This window comes from Myxocyprinus asiaticus, chromosome 40 (genome assembly GCF_019703515.2).
Source record: "Myxocyprinus asiaticus isolate MX2 ecotype Aquarium Trade chromosome 40, UBuf_Myxa_2, whole genome shotgun sequence".
Lineage (NCBI taxonomy): Eukaryota > Metazoa > Chordata > Actinopteri > Cypriniformes > Catostomidae > Myxocyprinus > Myxocyprinus asiaticus.
In genome coordinates, this window is record NC_059383.1 from 32,856 (window position 1) to 53,962 (window position 21,107).

At 40.6% G+C, this 21,107-nt stretch overlaps 1 protein-coding gene across 4 annotated transcripts in view; it reads left to right on the top strand.

Moving 5' to 3' along the window:
• Nucleotides 1-21,107, top strand: part of LOC127430452 (ral guanine nucleotide dissociation stimulator-like) — a 33,836-nt gene that overhangs the window by 9,654 nt on the left and 3,075 nt on the right. Inside the window, exons 3-17 of one of the 4 annotated variants that reach the window (XM_051680219.1) lie at nt 6,272-6,576; nt 8,897-8,971; nt 9,115-9,308; nt 10,040-10,161; nt 10,372-10,587; nt 10,672-10,860; nt 11,181-11,258; nt 12,032-12,118; nt 14,601-14,633; nt 14,713-14,834; nt 15,587-15,682; nt 15,930-16,137; nt 18,338-18,439; nt 18,906-18,980; nt 20,836-21,087. In XM_051680219.1, coding sequence (XP_051536179.1) covers nt 6,272-6,576; nt 8,897-8,971; nt 9,115-9,308; nt 10,040-10,161; nt 10,372-10,587; nt 10,672-10,860; nt 11,181-11,258; nt 12,032-12,118; nt 14,601-14,633; nt 14,713-14,834; nt 15,587-15,682; nt 15,930-16,137; nt 18,338-18,439; nt 18,906-18,980; nt 20,836-21,087 — 2,154 coding nt within the window. Of the gene's footprint in view, nt 1-6,271; nt 6,577-8,896; nt 8,972-9,114; nt 9,309-10,039; nt 10,162-10,371; nt 10,588-10,671; nt 10,861-11,180; nt 11,259-12,031; nt 12,119-14,600; nt 14,634-14,712; nt 14,835-15,586; nt 15,683-15,929; nt 16,138-18,337; nt 18,440-18,905; nt 20,815-20,835; nt 21,088-21,107 lie in introns of those variants that run through there. The other 3 variants (XM_051680222.1, XM_051680220.1, XM_051680221.1) reach the window with 3 other exon arrangements.

The window sequence follows — 21,107 nt, forward strand, 5'->3', positions numbered from 1 at the left end:
TTGACTCCATTGTGAAAAAGGCCCAGCAGAGGTTGTACTTCCTTCGCCAGCTGAGGAAGTTCAATCTGCCACAGGTGCTGCTGATACAGTTCTACTCAGCAGTCATTGAGTCTGTCCTCTGCACTTCAGTAACTGTCTGGTTTGGTTCAGCTACGAAATCAGACATCAGAAGACTACAAAGGACAGTTCGGACTGCTGAGAGGATTATTGGTTCCCCCCTGCCCCTCCTTCAAGAACTCTACACTTCCAGAGTGAGGAAAAAGGCTGGAAAAATCACTCTGGACCCCACTCAACCTGCCCACTAGCTTTTTGAACTGTTGCCTTCTGGCCGACGCTTCAGAGCTCTGAGCACCAGAACCGTCAGGCACAGGAACAGTTTTTTCCCTCAGGCTATCCATCTCATGAACAGTTAAAACTGCCCCATTGAGCAATAATTAATGTGCAATACACAGTTTAGTCTTTCTTATATTTATCAAACACATCCAACCTCTTCTGCCATTACATTCCTCTAAAAAAAAAAAAAAAAAAAAAAACATTTGCACTGTACATAACAGATTGTATTAAATTTGCACTACCCATGTGTATGTGTATGTGTGTATATATGTATGTGTGTGTCTGTATGTATGTGTATAATTAGTTTTTTATTTTTTATTATTATCTATGTCTTGTTGCTGTTTTTGTATTGTTGTACACTGGAAGCTTCTGTCACCAAGACAAATTCCTTGTATGTGTAAGCATACTTGGCAATAAATCTCATTCTGATTCTGACATACTCACACACACACACACACACACACACACACACACACACACACACACACTCACAGTGTGAAAGTCTCGGCTGCTCAAACGTTGTTTTTATGTTACAGATTCATAATAGAGGATCATTAAAGTCAGTGTGTTTCTGTTCATCTACAGTCCTGCATTATAACAGAGAGAGAACTCTGTGTGTTCACCACTAAATATCAAAGTGCTTTGCAGCCTTAAAGGTGAAGTGTGTCATTTTTAAAGTTAAAATACTTTCTGGTATGTGAGTTTAATGTTGAGAGTCACTATCAATAATCTAATGTTAGTTTGACTTCTTGAAGAGTGTAAACACTGTGACAACACAGAATCAACCAATGGTGTGAGTTTGGGGCGGGGCTATGTGTTTGTTGGACCTATGGCAGATGGAGGGTGTGTTCAGGAAATCTGTTTAAATACAGTGATTCTTTTTATGATTCTGTTTGGTGCCGTTAGTGTCACAGAGATTTATGATGATGGAATCATGAGGAACAGCTTGTTTTACACTTTTAGACTCTGACAACACACACATTTTAAACAAATGTTGATGTCAGGACAGGATAGAGTTCAATCAGACAAGTTTATACAAATGAGGACATATCATAGACTTTCATTGTTTTTATATAAAGATGTTTATAATTTATATAGACTAATCCTATCCCAAATATAAAATGAAACTTGTGCATGTTTTTATATTTAACAACTATATTTGCTACATTTACCTGAATACACAGAAGAGAGAGAGAGAGAGAGAGAGAGAGAGAGAGATTGTGTAACTACTTTCTCTGTGTGTCTTTGTGTCTCAGTTATTGATCTGTGTGAATCTCTGATACTTCCGGAAAGAACACACCAAATGTCTCTCTCTCTCTCTCTCTCTCTGTATATATTGATGTTGCAGATGCTTTTATCCAAATTGTTTTACAGTCACTTACAGTTTCAGTTCTCCTGAAATTGCAATGATAGTTCACATTTCATCATTTACTCACCCTCATATTGTTCCAAACCCATTTGACTTTATTTTATCTGTGGAACACAAAAGATGAGAGATGTTCATGCAGCTCTTTTCTATCCAATGAAAACATACAGTGAGCACCAGCTGTCAAGCTTAAAAGGGACAAAAAAGTGTCATAAAATCATCAGAATACAATTCGTGCACTATATTCCAAGTCTTCTGAAGTCATACAATCATTTTATATGAGGAAGAGACCTAAATTAATTTGTTATTTGCTGAAAATCTTCCCCTCCGATTCATCTGTCAAAATCTCAGTAACACTTCTGCATATTCAAATGACAAAATCTGTTATTGTTTGCTCAGTAGCTCTGATTCTGAGTTATGTAAAATATTTATGATGTAAAATTAGATAAACTGTGCATTAAGTGACATGCGCAGAGGCGGCGCTAGGGCAAAACATTCAAACAGTAGCCCCATATGATTATTGTACAGAACCAGGCTACAGCCACTCTTTGAGATCAGATGCACAGGTGTTGAGTGGATGAAATAATATTCATCTCACGTTCAGCGCTTTATGTGCTCTAAAAATGCTTCTCATCTTAGTCTGGTTTTCGCATGAGTATGGAGTGAGCCATCACAGAACCACTGGCGCACAAGAAGTGATCTGCTCTGCTTAAAGCCCATCCCGGGTATACTTCGTTTTTGTGTGTTCCGGATCGGCTCTCACCCATTCTACCTCGTTGCTTTTCAAAGTATACTCTTCTAGGAGTCGCATGGTGCCATGCGAGGTTCGGTCATGTGAACAGCGAGCTCTGCACACTTTGCTAGTTTTAATACTTTTTGTGTCATAAACCGGTGAGATTCGATACACTCTGTTTCATAACTGTTCTATGAGGACAATATGTCAAAGAATTCAAAATCCTCGGACTCTGGAGACATTAAAAGATACTTACGTGCTCAAGCTGATGCCCCAGAGCGGTCCGCAAGCCCAGGAGTCGATTTGGCCAGTGAAGTGAAGGAAATTCGGCAATAATTGATGAATATGTCGGCAATGCTGATGAAGATCGTTGCTGACTTGGAGGATCTTGCTGTAATAGGTCGATCGATTACTGCCATGGAGACAAAATTCACTGATGTGGTTACAAGAGTGGGGGATGTCGAGAAACAGATTGATTATCCGGAGTCATCGGAGAGAGAATTAGTTGCTAATCTGCTAGCGACCAAAGTAGATTTGGAGCGCATCTGGGAAAAACGGGAAGATTTAGAGAACCGTAACTGGCAGAATAACGTCTGAATTGTTAGTATTCCTGAGAGAGCAGAGGGTCAGAATATGGTGGAATTCCTAGACAGGCTCTTTCCGAGTCTGCTCGACATTACAGTTCATAAGCTGGAAATCGAGCGAGCTCACAGAGTCCCGGTTCGGCGATCCGCTGAGGGAGACAGGCCCCGATCAATTCTGGCCAAATTTCTGAGATCATCCGATAAAGATCTTGTGTTACGCGAGGTGAGGAGTAAAGGAAGGCTTTCTTGGAAGAACCACTACATTTTCTTGTTCCCAGACTTTATGAATTCGGACAAGAGAGAAACGTGATCGATTCAAGGAATGCAAGAAACTCTTACATCAACAGAAGGTCGCTTTTGCACTGATATTTCCGGCTAAATTGAGAATAGATGCTAAGGATGACCGTAAAGTATTTAAATGCCCACAGTAAGCGATGTCATTCATAAAGTCAGTGGAGTGAGTTATTTTGTAGTACTCACATTGCAGCTGAGTGGACGACTCACTGAACATCCACTTGATTGTCCGAGGAAGCTGAGCGCCTTTTTTGTTTCATTTTGTGCTGGTTCCTCCTAGCGGCTGGAGTTTGTTTTGTGGAGTAACACTCCTTCGGGACAGTGTTGTGGATGAATCTTCACGTTTTTTGTGCTTATGCCTCCTATTGGCTGGAGTTTGTTTTGTGGAGTATTTATTGCAGGTCATTGGAATGATTGGGTCATTTGTTGCACTCATGTAGCAGTCGAATGGGCTGGCTTACTGAACATTCGTTTGACTGTCCGAGGAAAATGTGCCTTGTGTGTGTGTGTGTGTACTGGTTCCGCTTGCAGGTGGAGTTTGTTTTGGGGAGGAACACACCTTCTGGACAGTTATGTGGATGAATCTACACGTTCTTTGTGTTTATTCCACCTATTGGCTGGAGTTTGTTTTATAGATTAACTTTTGCTGTGTAATTCTGTCTCACAAAATTTGTATAGAAACACCGGACTTGAGCAATCAGACAGCAAAGTTGTCGCGGGGGCTCTCGTAAGCATATATGGACTGATTGAGTTTGGAGGGATGGACGCCACTTGGCGCTATCGTTTCTTTTTTCTGTTTGTTTGGTTCTGGGGGATGTTCGGGTACTGATTGTTGCACTAATGTTGGAATGTGGTTTTATAAACTTGTTTTTGACACACAATCTATTTTTTCTAATATGTCAAAATGTCAAATGTTAATATGAGTGGATTGTCTCTCTCCACGTGGAATGTGAATGGGTTGGTGCACCCCATAAAAAGAAGGAAGGTTATTTCTTTTCTTAAGCGTAAGAAATATGATATAGTTTTTCTTCAAGAAATGCATCTTTCTCTGCAGGAAGCTGAAAAATTTGGGAAGATATGGGGTGGACATGTTTTCTTTAGTGCTAGCTCAAGTAAGAGCAGGGGAGTCATTACATTGATAAGTAAACATCTACAATTCAAATGTCTCAAACAAAATAAAGATAAATTAGGAAGAGTCATTATTGTTTTAGCTGAAATTCAAGGGCAAAAGTTGATTTTGGCTAATATTTACGCACCTAACGCTGATGATCAGGGCTTTTTTATAGATCTTGAAGGGATGCTGCAAGCCGCTGGCACCCCTCATGATATAATATTGGGAGGAGACTTTGATCTTTTGAGTGGCAGGTACATGCACAGACGATCCGCACAGAGGGGCACCGTGTCCGCCTGTCGAGAAAATCTGGGCCGTGCACAGAGGGTCTGCACGAACTGTGTTGATGACGAAATTTGCATCATGTAGACTGTGTGCGGAGCGATCCGCAACGGGACAGCCAAAGTATTCTCAGGCCTTTAGTTCTACTGTATTCCTGGACCATGTGCCCTGCAACCTGAGATACACTGTAGGATAACACAGAGCGGATTACTTACGCAAGGGAAACCAGACTTCCCTTGATATCACAGCGCAAATGACAAAATTGATGCAACCTCTTTGATTTCTACTGAGAATTTTCTAGTGTTAAGCGCTGTGGAGGAAGTGTGATCTCTTGAACAGCTAGACAGTCCTGACGGTACTGAGGAGGAAAAGAGAGGTCAAGTTTTTCATCACCCTTACTAAAATGTATAACGATTTTACTGCAGTAACAGTAACGGTTGTATTTTGATATAAAATGTATAAATTATATAGTTTTATATTAAATAATCTATCAGGAGGAATCTATTAGACTTCAGTTTTATTACAACTGTGGCAGCTGTAGTTAATGTTTTTAAATTAAAAGTCTACTATTTTTTCATAACAAATACTATACTTTGTTATTTGTATTTTTTTTTTCTTTTAAGAAAGACTAGCTACATTGACCTAACCACAGTAATGAGAAGACATTCATGGTCTTACTTATGTGGCATTGCACTGTAAATAGATGGGCAATAACAGACTTTAAAGACCAAGACTTACGGACAAATGATTGACAGTTTTAGTAAAGTGTAAAGTAAAGTAAAGTGGTCTACTGTGGTCATGGAGTCATGGGTACAGTCAAGACTATTATAACTAGTCCTATAATAAGTAACTAGTCCTAATTAGGTGTTAATTAAATTAAGTTTCATTAAAAAGATTCCAGATGTTCAGACAATATGAAAATCACAGAGTGACATACTTCTGATATCTATCATATAAATACTATGGAGTATATGGATACATGGATACCCTCTGCCCCTGATGTTTTCAAATCCTAGAGATGCCCCAGGACACGCCTGAGACTCTAGTGTGTGTGTGTGTGTGTGTGTGTGTGTGTGTGTGTGTGTGTGAGAGTGTGTGTGAGTGTCTGCGCATGAGTGTGTGCGCGAGCGTGTGTTTGTGTGTGTGCACGCGAGTGTGTGCATGCAAGTGTGTGTGTGTGTGTGTGAGTGTCTGCGCATGAGTGTGTGCGCGAGCGTGTGTTTGTGTGTGTGCACGCGAGTGTGTGCATGCGAGTGTGTGTGTGTGTGTGTGTGTGTTACAGAGAGAGTGAATGAAGATCTTTGACCAGTGTAGTTCATTTACCTCAGCACTTAGAGATAGGGTTAGGAGAGAAAGTAAATATGAATCAATTGTAATCTCAGTGACCCTGAAGAGCTCATGAACCCTGTCTGTGAAATTCAGTTCAGTACTGGCAGGACAAAAACTGCACATTTGTTTTGCCAGTCAAATAAACAAGTAGAATAGAAGTAAAATGAGAGTATTAATAAATAAAAATATAGTTCCCTGCTGAGTAAAACAAGAAAGTGTGTGTGTGTGTCTGTGTGCAGAATGCGAGTCAGGAGATCGGTGAGGAGGTGGAGGATGGAGTCGTGTTCAGTATCTCTCTGAGGAAGGTCCAGATGTATCAGACGGGCGGTAAAGGTCAGCGCTGGTTGGGTGTGGACTCAGACGCATCCGTCAGTCTGTATGACACGTGTAAACTGCGGACCATTAAAGCGGGAACACTGGAGCGTCTGGTGGAGTACATGGTGACCGCCTTCAGAGGAAATGACTCCACATACGTCACCATCTTCCTCTGCACGTACAGAACGTTTGCTACAACCAAACAAGTGCTCGACCTCCTGCTCAACAGGTGCCTCTTTAACACACACACACACACATCAGTTTTATACATTTGTCAAATAAAAATCAATAAAATCAGACACAATGCAGAACACAATCACACATAAATGAAGGGGGGAGAATTTATTGCAAAAACTTTTCAATTTCCCTAAACCTAACCATCACACAAACAATGTGCACATCACTAGATTTGAAGATCAACAACATCTGACTCATTTAAGACCTTTTTTTTTTTTTACTGATGAGGACATTTGGCCCTCACAAGTGTAGACAAACTTGTCCACACATACCACACAGGTCGAAGTCTGAGTCTGACCTCTGTGTGACAAAGTTTATGCACGAATTGCATAAAAAAGAGGTTTGATGTTTGACAAAATGACAGGTAACAAAATAAATACTCTGTCTTTTCTTTGTAGCACAATCAGATTTGACTGTGGCAGCATGGTCAGGTTTGATCGCATTATTACAAAATCTGACACTTCAACACAAGTGGTTTAAAAATGCTACAATATGGGGTCTGGGTATCTCAGCGAGTATTGACGCTGACTATCACACCTGGAGTCGCGACTCCAGCCAGGTCTCCTAAGCAACCAAATTGGCCCGGTTGCTAGGGAGGGTAGAGTCACATGGGGTAACCTCCTCGTGGTCGCTATAATGTGGTTCTCGCTCTCGGTGGGGTGCGTGGTGAGTTGTGTGTGGATGCCGCGGAGAATAGCGTGAAGCCTCCACACGCGCTACGTCTCCGTGGTAACACGCTCAACAAGCCACGTGATAAAATGCGCGGATTGACGGTCTCAGACGCGGAGACAACTGAGATTCATCCTCCACCACCCGGATTGAGGCGAGTCACTACGCCACCACGAGGACTTAGAGCACATTGGGAATTGGGCATTCCACATTGGGGAGGAAAAGGGAGAAAAAAAGATTTCTACAATTTGACAAATAATTGTTGTTTTTTTAAAATGTCTAAATATATATCCAATGCATAACATGATAATATCTAGAAATGAAGTTTGTTTCAACATCGGCATATAGAGATCAGCCAACGCTTGGAGCACTGACGCCATCTACTGGACATACATGTATTTCATGTCATGTTATTTTCATGTTATTTATATATATTTTGATGTTTTGACACACTTTCAGTTTACTGAAATGAAGGTTTTTATTGAAGATAATATAAAATATGCTTATTTTATATAAAAATGAATGGTGTAATTTAGTAATTTAGAGCCAAATGAGGTCCAAAATATCATAAAATCCCCAAAGAAATGCATCATTTTAGTGTTTTTACTTTATTTAAGATAGTGATATCTTGGGGGTTCCTCATTTGATCTTTCAGGTCATAACTCAAACTCTATTGATAAGCGAGAAGGATTAAAGCTATCGGAATACAAACATACGCATAAAAACGGCGATATGAAAAGCAGAGCGTTTATCTATAATTATATACATAGATTTGTTACGTGGTTTAACGTTTATAATAACTTTTTTCTGTGGGTGTCATATCAAGAAATACCTACCAAAATAAAAATAAAAAAATGTAAAGCATTTTGAATATGCACAATAAGAGTTTGCAATGTTCTATCATAATATGTCAAATATGAGTTCTGTTGTTCATAGCTGCAAAAGTAGTAGCACAAAAATGATTTCGAAGTGCAAAATCAATCGTCATGTTATTTTTGTATCTTTTTATTTTTGATCCATTTCTCTTTTTTATCTTCTATTCATCTTTCATTGTGGCTCTCTTTAAAATTCTGCCTGTCATGTGTTCAACAGATCAAATCCATGTTCAGTGGAAATGATGCATTGTTAGAACCATAAAACAGCTTTTGTGCCTCTGTAGATTTTTTAATGTATAATTTCTAGGCAAAACAGTGATCTGATGACAAAATAAGTTGTGCAAAATATTGGTGTTTTTTGTTAAAATTGGTATTGTATCAGCCAAGAGTTTTATATCACTGCATCCCTACTTTTATCATAAATAATGCTAATTTATAATGCTCATAAATATATGAGCAAATTTGTGAGTAAAATGAAAAACACTTCCTGCCAGATTCACATTCGCCGTGTAAACCTGATTTATCAGCAGATGATGTTTATGGATCAGTAAATAGGGTGCATGTGCACTTTACATACAGTTTATGCATGTTCAGGAGTTGTGTACGTTCTGTACACAACTCAAATTTGGACCTAGAAATCCGTTCGGCTCATGTTTAATGAATGAGGCCACATATCTGTGTAAACCAATCAGAGCTCAGTGTGTGTGAGTGAGAAACTCTGGTGAGAATCAATGAGTTCTGATTGGTTGTGATTATTGTGTTTTTCAGATATGCTAAACTGCAGCATCAGCACGGCGGTGAAGCTCGAAGAATGACCCCCGATGAACGCACTGAACTCAGGAAGTACGTGATTTCATATCTTAAACACAAACTGATGTCTCTAACACTAATGATTTTCATGTGTAATATTTGTATATTCAGTATTTAAAAAAGAAACACTGCCAGAAGAATATTCACTGTAAGCATTGTTTGTGTGAATGTTGCAGCACTATCTCCTCTATACTGGGCGCCTGGTTGGATCAATATTCCGAGGACTTCTGGAAACCTCCGGAATACAGCTGTCTGAGACGACTGATCCACTATCTGCATCTCAACTTCCCCGGCTCTGATCTGGAGCGACGCGCATGTAACCTCTTGACGCAGTTCCACCGCAGACTCCAGCAGGAATCAGACCAGGACGGTTCGTCAGCAACTCTTAATCAATAATCACTCAGCTGATTTTTATGATGTTTCAGAGGTGAGGCCCATGAAATGACTGTTTGAGAGCTAGTTAGTGTCTCCAAACATCACTCAAGAGATCTTTAAGGCCACAAGCATACTTTACACAAGTACATGTACACAGAAGCACCTGGCCGACTCGTTGAACACGCTTTAACGTGCATTCTTGCGTTACTGTGGCGGTATCAAACCTCAGTACTCAAGGGGGCGATAAAGTTACCTTCAAAAGTCTGTGTGTCATTAAACTGGATGTGTTATTATTCAGATAAGTTGCTATAAATATATTGACTAACTTACTTGCTCAGCAATATTCTCTTCAAACTTCTGCTCCGCATGACAGAGAAAACTCACCGTAGAAGAAGACAGTTGATGACACATTGATGTCCACTAAAGCGCCCCTTGTGGCAACATTGAGAATGCAACACGTGCTTGTGTTGTGTTATGAGGTCTGACACAGTTTGGAACGCAACAACGCACAAATCGAGCGCCTGCGTTCACATGTATGTTTCAGGCTAAAATCAGCACACAGAAATGTCTGATACTGGACTGAAAGTGACCGTGTGTGATTACTGAAGAGCTGCTGAATCAGGGGAGATTTTCTTCAAAGCCTCTGAAGAGGAACGTTCTGGACCAGATGAAATGTGTTGTGATGTCATCAGCACATATAATGATGGTTTGTGTTTCTCTCTGCAGCGTTGGATCAGGGATGTTGCGCTTTCACACTGCTGGAGGAGAACGGATTCCACGAAGATCGGCCTGATTTCCTGACCTTTGACCCTACAGTGGTGGCGGAGCAGTTTACTCTCATGGATGCAGTGAGCAACAACTGAAACACTCTTACAAAATATACACGTCAATCAGGAAATTGAGACAGGATGTGTCAATAATACTTTGATTTTCATAAAAAAGTGATATTTAATATTTTATTCTGAATAAATTGAGAGAGACAGACACAGAGAGAGAGACAGCACTGATAGACTTTCATTAAGTCTGAAAGAGAAACAGACAGACATGTTTGTGTACAGGAGCTGTTTAAGCGTGTGGTGCCGTATCACTGTCTGGGCAGCATCTGGTCTCAGAGAGATAAGAAAGGAAAAGAACATCTGGCGCCGACCATCAGAGCAACCGTCAGCCAGTTCAACCGCGTCACCAACTGCGTCATCTCCACCTGCTTGAGTGACCGAACACTCAAACCCGCCCAGAGAGCGCGAATACTGGAGCACTGGATCCAAGTGGCCCGAGTCAGTCTCATCACAACACGACACTTCACGCGTCTGATCACATGTTCACTGTTGATGTTGAGACGGTTTGTTTGCTCTTCTCAGGAGTGTCGGATCTTGAAGAATTTCTCGTCTCTGCGTGCGATTCTGTCGGCGCTGCAGTGTAACCCGGTTCACCGCCTCAAGAGGACGTGGGACGAGGTGTCACGTGAAAATATTCGCATCTTCCAGGAGCTTTCCGAGATCTTCTCTGATGAGAACAACCACTCACTGAGCCGAGAACTGCTCATAAAGGTGTGTGTGTGTGTGTGTGTGTGTGTGCATGCATGTGTGGTGTGTGTGTGTGTGGTGTATGTGTGTGTGTCTGTGTTTGTGTGCGCATGTGTTTGTGTGTATGTGTGTGTGTGTGTGTGTGTGTGTGTGTGTGTGTGTGTGTGTGTGTGTGTGTATGTGTGTGTGAGTGTTTGTTTGTGTGTGTGTGTGAGTGTTTGTTTGTGTGTGTGTGTTTGTGTGTGTGTGTGTGTGTGTTTGTGTGGATGGTAAATCTGAATAAAACAAACCCTCCTTTTGTGAATGTTTGTGTTTGATTCATGCTGTCTGTGTTTGGTTGGCAGGAGGGAACATCTAAATTTGCCACTCTGGAGCTGAACCCGAAACGAGCCCAGAAGCGGCAGCAGCCACAGAGAGATCTGGTGAGAGATGCACACACACACACACACACACACACACACACAGAGCTGCTCTCAAGTGTTCTAGACACATCATCACTATGGTTACTGGTGTACTATATATACTGGGGAAAGAACACTATTACATGAACAAGCGGATATGAGGTCGTGATAAATAACAGTGTAGACAGTCAGTCCTATAAAATATAATTAATATAATTTATGAATTTTGTATTTCCTGTGTATGTCTAGTTTGATAGCGCCCCCTGTCTGAAGAGTATTTATATCATCACAACCGTGTGTGTGTATGTGTGTGGATCTGTGTGTGTGTGTGTGTGTGTGTGTGTATCTGTGTGTATCTGTGTGTGTGTGTAAATGTGTGTGTGTGTGTATATGTGTGTGTGTGTGCGTGTGTGTGTGCGTGTGTGTGTGTGTGTGTTTATGTGTGTGTGTATCTGTGTGTTTGTGTGTGTATGTGTGTGGATCTGTGTGTGTGTGTGTATCTGTGTGTAAATGTGTGTGTGTGTGTATATGTGTGCGCGTGTGTGTGTGTGTGTGTGTGTGTGTGTGTGTATCTGTGTGTGTGTGTGTGTGTGTATCTCTGTGTGTGTGTGTGTGTGTGTGTGTGTGTGTATCTGTGTGTGTGTGTGTGTGTGTGTATCTCTGTGTGTGTGTGTGTGTGTGTGTGTGTGTGTATCTGTGTGTGTGTGTGTGTGTGTATCTCTGTGTGTGTGTGTGTGTGTGTGTGTATCTCTCGTGTGTGTGTGTGTGTGTGTGTGTGTGTGTGTGTGTTTCAGACAGTGATGCAGGGAACCATTCCTTATCTGGGAACTTTCCTCACAGATCTGGTGATGATGGATACGGCCATGAAAGACTATCTGGACGTGAGTCTTTAATGTCTTATACAGTTGAATTCATGTAGTAGTCTGTGTTAGTCTTCACACTGTTTTTTATCTTTGTGTTGTGATGAAAATGTCTTTTAAATTTAGTCATTATTTTGTCATGTCATATTCATTCATTTTTGTCAATTTTACTAAAAATGGCACAAAATAACATATGTTTGTTGACGATATTGTGAAAAATGACAAAAATAGACCAAAGTTTAACCAAATATTAAAACATTTAGAAAATATTTATAAAGTAACAATTATTTAAACATGTTTTTTTCAATTGCTAACATGCATTGGTCAAAACTGAAGTCACATTGTCAAAACTCTTCACACAGTCAGTGAAACAGAAGTGTGTGTGGAACAAACTGTGAATCATGTTTCACCGCATTCAATGAGCACATTCTCCAAAATCCATGAACTCTTTTCTCATTCATACTCAGTCACCTGCAGAACTCTGCAAACACACTGTTTCCACAACTGTTACAAACACATTCAAAACAGAATGATGGAAAATATCTGCAGTAACCTGATCGACATATATAGAAAATCATTCCAAACACAGCTGATTACAGTTTCAGCTGAAAGCCTGTTTTCAGTCTCATTACCAACAGACGAACGAGGACGACTTCGGAATGATTTAGTCTGGAAACACGGATCAAGGAAGACAGGTTGGTGGGAAAGAAGAGTGTTAGGGAGAGGGAGAATGTGTGGAGGACACACATCTCTCTGATGAGATAAGAGCCACAATTATGACCATCATCCACTTGACCAGATGTCATGAATGTGGGGTGTGGAGACACTTCTCCTGTATGCTGCCAGGGTTGGATTAGACATTCCAGAAGATACTTTCCAAGATGCATCACTAGAGAAATAAGATGTGATGATGATGAGAACTTGTGGTCAAATGCAGGAGAGGGAGAACTAGAACTCTTACAGTACTGTACAGTATGAGTGATTATACTATACATGATGTTGATGGGCTTTTGTAGTTATTATTATTATTGCAGCCCTGAAATTTCAGGAATTTGTTTTTGTTTCAACTTTTTTATTTTTCACAAGTAAATGACTATATGCAAAGATACAGAAGGAATAAATGATACTGAAGCAAACTGCTGCATTACATATACTTCAGTACAGTCAATACAGTGAAACACTGTTATTGTTATTCTATAATGAAATACTGATTTATGTGAAAAATCATTCAAACTTCAAAGATAAAAGTTCATCATTTATGTAATGCTCCCTGATGTTAGTGTTTCTTCAGTCAGTGTGTTCTGAGTGAGAATTGTTGCCAGTGTTATGGTTGAACGAGCTTATTTTGAGACATGTATGAAGTGTTTTGGTGGTTTGAGTGAGTTTAGGAGGTGAGATTAAATGTTTGGCCAAGATGCATGTTGGTAATGAAGACTCTATGAAGAGTTTTGAAAAAGTGGCTTCAGTACTGACCGATGTTTGTTAGCAATTAAAAAAAACTGTAAAATGTATTTAAGATAAATGTTTAATATGTGAGATTAAACAACATGAGAAAAGCTGAGCTCCTGAAATAATAACATTTATTACACGTCTGTCTGGAATACTGGATTCTGATTGGTCAATGGCGCCATCTAGTGGTCTGATATTTCTGAGAAACAACCGCACATTTGCGTATTCTGAATCATCTTTCCTGCTTCTCAGATCACCATGTGATCTCTACAAGCTAATCAAATAATTTCAACTCAATGTTTCATGTGCATTTATTTATCTATATGGCAAGTAGTCTTGTAATAAGCTGGATAATGAGTCAAACGTTCATTAATAACAAAATAAACCAACAGATCCCCGACACAAACCGGTGGTGGATTTCAGCTGTTTCTGGAGACTCTGTTGTCTCTTTCTTCTTACATAATTACATCATTTCAACTCAAATCAATATTTTATGCCCATTTATTTATTAGGTTAATACACAACATACTGTGACAGTGTTAGTGCATTGTTAATATCTTGCAGGATTATTTTTTCATGAGCAGTGTGTTTTCATTCAAATTGTTTGATTGTGATCACAATGAATCATTTTGTCTTTTCTTTGTTATTGTTGACAAGATCAACACTGGTAGATCACAGAATGAAAATTCTGTCATCATTTATTCACCCTCATGTCGTTCCAAACCCAAATGACTCTCTTTCTCCAGTGAAACAGAAAAGAAGAATTTCTGAAGAATCTTCACGCAGCTGTTTTCCATGTAGTGACCACAACTGTCAAGTGTCAAAAGTTTCTTTGAAATTTCTCCTTTCATGTGCCACAGAAAAAATAACAACATCTGAGTCTGGAACGACATGAGGATGAGTAAATGATGAAAGAATTTAAGCTGATTTTTCCACTGATTATCAGTCCGTGTGAGTCAGAGCGTGTTCTTCATTGTGATTGTGTTCATTTAATATTGTTATTATTGGGTTAAATTGAACTTTTCTCATGAATCTGTTTTCTTGTGCATCTCAGGGTGGCCTGATCAACTTCGAGAAGAGAAGAAAGGTACATCTGTACAAAATAAACATGATGATGATTTTGACTCTTTGACTCGTGTTCATTCATGCCGTCTGTCTCTCTGCAGGAGTTTGAGGTCATCGCTCAGATCAAGTTGTTACAGTTAGCGTGTAATAATTATAATTTTCAGCGTGTGTCTGGTTTCAGCGCGTGGCTCTCCAGCGTGGAGAAACTGACAGAGGCAGAGAGGTGACAAACACACATCAGTTTATATGCTGTTGTCACGCACACACACACACACACACACACACACACACACACACTCACACACATACACTCACACACACACACTCACACACATACACTCACACACACACACACATACACTCACACACTCACACACATACACATACACTCACGCACACACACACGCACACATACACACACACGCACACACACACATACACTCACACACGCACACTCACACACACACTCACCCACTCACACACACACTCACCCACTCACACACACACTCACCCACACACACACACACACTCACTCACACACACACACTCTCACACACACACTCACTCACACACACACACTCTCACACTACTATGTTTTTATATCATTGTGGGGACTCTCCATTGACTTCCATGCATTTTTTGGATTTTATACAGATCTAACGATAATTTCTATCCTCTAACCCTAACCCTACCCCTAAACCTAACCCTCACAGAAACGTTTTTTGCATATTTACATTTTCAAAAAAACATTGTTTAGTATGTTTTATAAGCCATTTCCCTCATGGGGACCGCTGGCTGGGCACCACAATATAGATGATCTCAGGTTTTACTATCTTTGTGGGGACATTTGGTCCCCTATTGTAGTATAAACATGTACACACAAACACACACACATACACACACACACACATACACATACACACACACACTCTCACCCCCACATACACACTCGGTGAATCTGTGTGTTTGTTGCAGTTATAGTCAGTCGTGTGAGATCGAGCCGCTCTCTGAATCGGCCTCAAACACACTCAGAGCCAAGAAGAGTTCTGGAATCATGAAGAGATGGAGCGAGTGAGTGTTGAACATCCACACCACCCCATCGGCAAAGACAGATTCTTGTTTTAAGCAAAAATCTCAGTAGATTTGAGATCAGTTTGCTAGTGGGGTAAAAAAAAAAAAAAAACTTAATACAAGATAAATTTGTCTGAAAACAAGTCTTATTATCTACAAGTAAAAGTATTTTGTCTTTAGGATATTTAGATGTTTTTATTGGGAATCAATTTTAATTTTATTGTGTGTGTGTGTGTGTGTGTGTCAGTCGTCAGCCGGTGGGTTCTGGTGAAGGCGGTTCCAGCAGTTCTCACTCAAAGTCTTTCGATCAGCTGCGTTTCCCGCCGTGTTTGAGCGGTTCAGTGGGCGACGGTTGCGACTCTCTCAGTGTGACATCAGCGGGCTCGAGCAGCTCTGACGTGGAGGAGGTCAACATCAGCTTCATCTCTGAGTCACCGGACGCTCTGGAGAGGAAGGTGTGGACATCTTCTGTCTGATGTTCTCTGTCTGACCCCGTTTACACCTGTTGTTAAGATGCATTTCAGGTGTTCAGGTGTAAACGGGGTCCTAAACATTCTGTGAACCACACACAGAGGTAGTGAGAAACATGTGACCACATCACTTTTAAAGTGTGAATACTAATCCATCCTTATGCGCTCCAGATAACAGTGAAGCCCCGCCCACTCGCCTGTCAATCAACCTTTGCGACAAAACAAGGGTTATAAGTTTTGCCAGCGACGTACGACATTAATAGAAAACAACCATCTGATTGAAAACATTGTAAAAGCGCACATATATAACTGCACAAGACTTCACAGAACATCTGTCGTTGTGTCTGATATCACATACAGTGACACAGATCATGGGACGTTCACTTATTACAGGAGCTGAAATAACATTGAGCATTCTGCTGAAAACATCACGTTTGCTGTGAGAATAAAAGTCAAGTATATTTGTGAGGAACAGTGTGCTGATGCGTTCTGTTTTAGATTTCCTGTTTCAAATGCAGGAACACACTGATGTATGTCATTATTAAATCAGAGATCCTCGAAATCTGAACACAAGTGCTCACTGGAGACACATGTTAATCGCACGTGTTACATAGGGTGGCATGAGGACTAGGAGGGGTGGCATGAGGACTAGGAGGGGTGGCAACACCAAAGCACACATGCATAGTTCTTCTGTATTAAGATAAACTTCATTGCAACAAATATTAGTTCATTTAAGTCACTATCAAATTACAAATTACAATTATATCCTTTTTCAAACATAATTATAATATTCTCATGTAGAACTGGCAATCTTAAACAATAGATCATACAATTAACATGATTGTGAAGCAGCTGGGAAAAGCAGAAACACAAACTTTGTGATTTATATTGACAGGTTATGTAAAGCACAGCTGTAAAACTCATTTTAACCTTGTGCAAATCCCTGCGCAGACATTGTGTTTTATCTTCGCTATATGCAACTCAAAATTTTAATTCATTTAAACCGACTGATCTCAGTTCAGGACACTCTGTGCTGTCAGGAAAGGGTTAAACTTTCGATGTACGGATGTGACAAAACAACATGGCGGAGTTTGTCTTTGGGAGAAACGCCAACAAATCTACATCTGGTAAAAAACCTCTTTCATTTTTTCCATTCAAACCTGTTTGAGTTAAAAGATTAGAGTCTCTAGTTTCATCCGATATGCCATTTTAAAAATGTGAGCGATTTATGGTGAAACAGCACGCTGTTAAACACAGTGTACACTACTGTGGACTATAGAGCTATTTTCCTTTAAAATATCCTATATTTACTGTACATCACATTGAGAATAAATTCATGCAAAAGCTGATAAATGTGTCTTTCAGAGGCTTTATATGGCGTTAGGATGAAAATAAGGTGCATTTCAAACTGTTCTGAGACCAGTGCACACAGACAGCACACTGGAGGTTAAGTCATTCACTAAATAGGGAGCAAGGGAGCATCCTATAGCTCTCTATGCAGTTAAGTGCATTCACTCCTAAAATCTGATCAAAAGTTCAGTTTCAGGCTGCAGATGATGTTTGGATCACTCAACATGTTTGACAGACATGTGACAATGATAATCAGTACATAGATTCAGAATTTATAATGTATCATTTTATTTTAACATGGTTGACAGTGATTGGATGATGCTGGACATTACTTTGAATCAGAATTAATTATGATAATTTCTGATTGGTAAAATGCTTCAGCACTGGCTATTGCTTGTTTGTTTGACAGTGGAAAGAGAGAACATCGAGATTTTGTTGCCAAAGTAGAAAAAAACATTGTAACATTAAAGTCAAATCAAGTCGGGTCTCAGGAGGTTATATTGAGGGCTGAATTAAATGTAACATTATGGAGGCCATACTGAGAGTTTTGGGAGTTTTGGGCCATATTGAGTGTGGATGGACAGAAAATATTAATCAAGCTAATAAAGTTCTGGATCACCTTTGTAATAATCCATCTGAAAGTGAACATAACACAAAGTAAGGCCTAAATAAAAACACAATGCATCATTATAACCACATGATATATAACCATTATAATCAGTCAGTGAAGATCTGGAAACAGCTGAGAAAGGTTACCTCTGTTTTTCCATGGATCTGCCCATGTTGTCATTATCATCATGATTGAGGAAACATGAACTGGGTTCCCTTGTTACAGTGTCACTCACATCCAGTTTCTGATGAAAAACGCACGTCAGTGTGTGCAGTACGCGTGAGACCACGAGTGCCGAAAGCTGCACGGGATGGAAGCCCAAAAAACGTGAGTGTATTCTGAAAATAAGCCCAGAAAACAGCAACCCAACAGTGCCCATTTTTATAAGCAACTTTATGAAAACACAAGCACAAAGTCACAAGTAATAAGCAGACTTGTCCTGTCAGATCACAGAATCGCTGTGCACGCGCTGCAGTAGCTAAACACGTGATTGGTCGCAGCAGTAATCAATCATACGACCGGCCACCGATCATCAACCGTTGAAGTCATTTATGTGTTTGGGTTACAGTTGAGACTGTTCGACATAAATAAACTCTTAACATTACGTCAGCATCAACTGTAATATACATTTATATTTTATACATTGGGTACCAAATGCTGGGGTGGCAATGCTGTTTCTCCGCCCCTGACATGTCTGGACTGAGCACTTGTGATGGGATCATGGTGGTGTTGTGAGCGCCGCAGAGCCCTGCTGTGTCTGTTTGGTGACTGTAGCTGTACTTCCTTCCTGTAGATGTCAACGCCCTTCGTAAAACATTCCAATTCTACCTTAGGAAAGTGCGGCCCACCAGGAGACCTGATACCAACGGTACTCTCTCTCTCTCTCTCTCTCTCTCTCTCTCTCTTTCTGCCATCTGTGTCTGGGATCACTCATGTCTCTCGTCCATTCATTGACGTTCATTGTGTCAGTGTATCTGCTGTGTGTGTAAGTGATGATCAGGCCAATCACACACTGACAGACAGCAGCTCGTTGCCTTTTTAAAGTCACAGAGATAGGTAGATCTATTACTAAAATCAGTTGACTTCAGCACCTCTTGTTGTATTATAAGCCAATGGTGTGAGTCTAGAAATGGGAAAAAACACTTTTTGTGTTGTTTTTCCAAAGCTGGAGTGTTTGTAACTCCAGAAGTATTAAAGATATCTTAATATCCTTTTAGATTCTGCTTCAGAACAAACTTTCCTTTTTGTATATTTATTTTTTAAGGCTCCATATAGTTAAATCCCAGAGATATGGGGCTGTCAATGCGGGTCCATCCAAAAATCATTAAATTTCGCCCATTCTAAAACCAAAACCAAATATGGGTCACATGGTATGAAGCTAGTTTTACTTATCCAACAAAAAATACAAATAATGTTGAAACTAGAGATGTACCTTTATTTATTCACCTAAAAACAAAAATGTCAAAATCTCAATTTTCAAGAGCGACGGGCCTGGGTATCTCAGCGAGTATTGACGCTGACTATCACACCTGGAGTCGTGAGTTCGAATCCAGGGCATGCTGAGTGACTCCAGCCAGGTCTCCTAAGCAACCAAATTGGCCCGGTTGCTAGGGAGGGTAGAGTCACATGGGGTAACCTCCTCGTGGTCACTATAATGTGGTTCTCGCTCTCGGTGGGGTGTGTGGTGAGTTGTGCGTGGATGCCGCGGAGAATAGCGTGAAGCCTCCACACATGCTACGTCTTCGTGGTAACGCGCTCAACAAGCCATGTGATAAGATGCACGGATTGACGGTCTCAGACGCGGAGGCAACTGAGATTCGTCCTCCACCACCTGGATTGAGGCGAGTCACTACGCCACCACGAGGACTTAGAGCGCATTGGGAATTGGGCATTCCAAATTGGGGAGAAAAAACGGAGAAAATGAAAAATAAAATAAACATTTCAAGAGCGACATGTGTCTGTTCAGGTAGTTTTTGGATTTCAGAAAAATACATCTGTAAAGCTCTGGAATACATCATTAGGGCTCCAAACACAAATGATGCTGAAACTCTGCTGTATTTCTTGTTTTTCTGATTATTAAGTGTCTGAACATCAGAGACTGTAAATTGTAGAGATCTTAAACATGATGTATGGACCCATAATCCCCCGCACTACTCAACAAACACTCATCTGACACTAGGTGACGTGGACAACAGTTTGATATTTTTTAGGATCTTGCCTTCGTCTCGCACTGTTGTTCATTGTTGCACTAATTTTGTGGTAGCACGTGCGATCTGGGGGTTTAGTCACAGATTGGTTGACGTGAACATGCGCTGAGCTTCTGTCTTGTAGTGTGTGTTACCCGGTTGAAAAGACCAGTTGTGTTGTGGATGCTGGTGTCCCCATCAGGCTTCTTAACTAGCTTAACTAGTAAGACTAACCCTTGGTCAGACAGCTTCATCAGGAAGACCATGTTGGTTGACCAGCATTTTTTAGCAGATGAACAGCATGACTATTCTGCTCCACTAGCCAAACCAGCACTAAACCAGCATAAACCAGCCTGGACCAGAATGGAAATTCATGCCAGTCTTTTCAGCGGGGTTTAAAAGGAAATATATCGATGTTTTCATCTCACTCTCATTGTTTGTGTTTCCTGCTGAGACTGTGGATTGTATCTGGTCTGGAATCATCCGTTACTCATATAGATCATATAGATTCAATCTGAGTCTCTGTGTCTCCTGCAGTTCTGGGAGTCCACGTCTCTGTCGTCTCTGGACGTATCAGGTCTCGGCTCAGGTTCGGGCTCCAGTAGTGCCTCCTCATCTTCGGTGTCGTCCACACCGGTCACAGCGTCCCGCTCACACAAGCGCTCCGTCTCGGGCGTGTCCAGTTACTCGTCTCTGTCCCTGCCGCTGTACAACCAGCAGGTGGACGATTGCTGCATCATCAGAGTCAGTCTGGACGTGGACAACGGAAACATGTACAAGAGTATACTGGTGAGAGAGAATCATCTCAT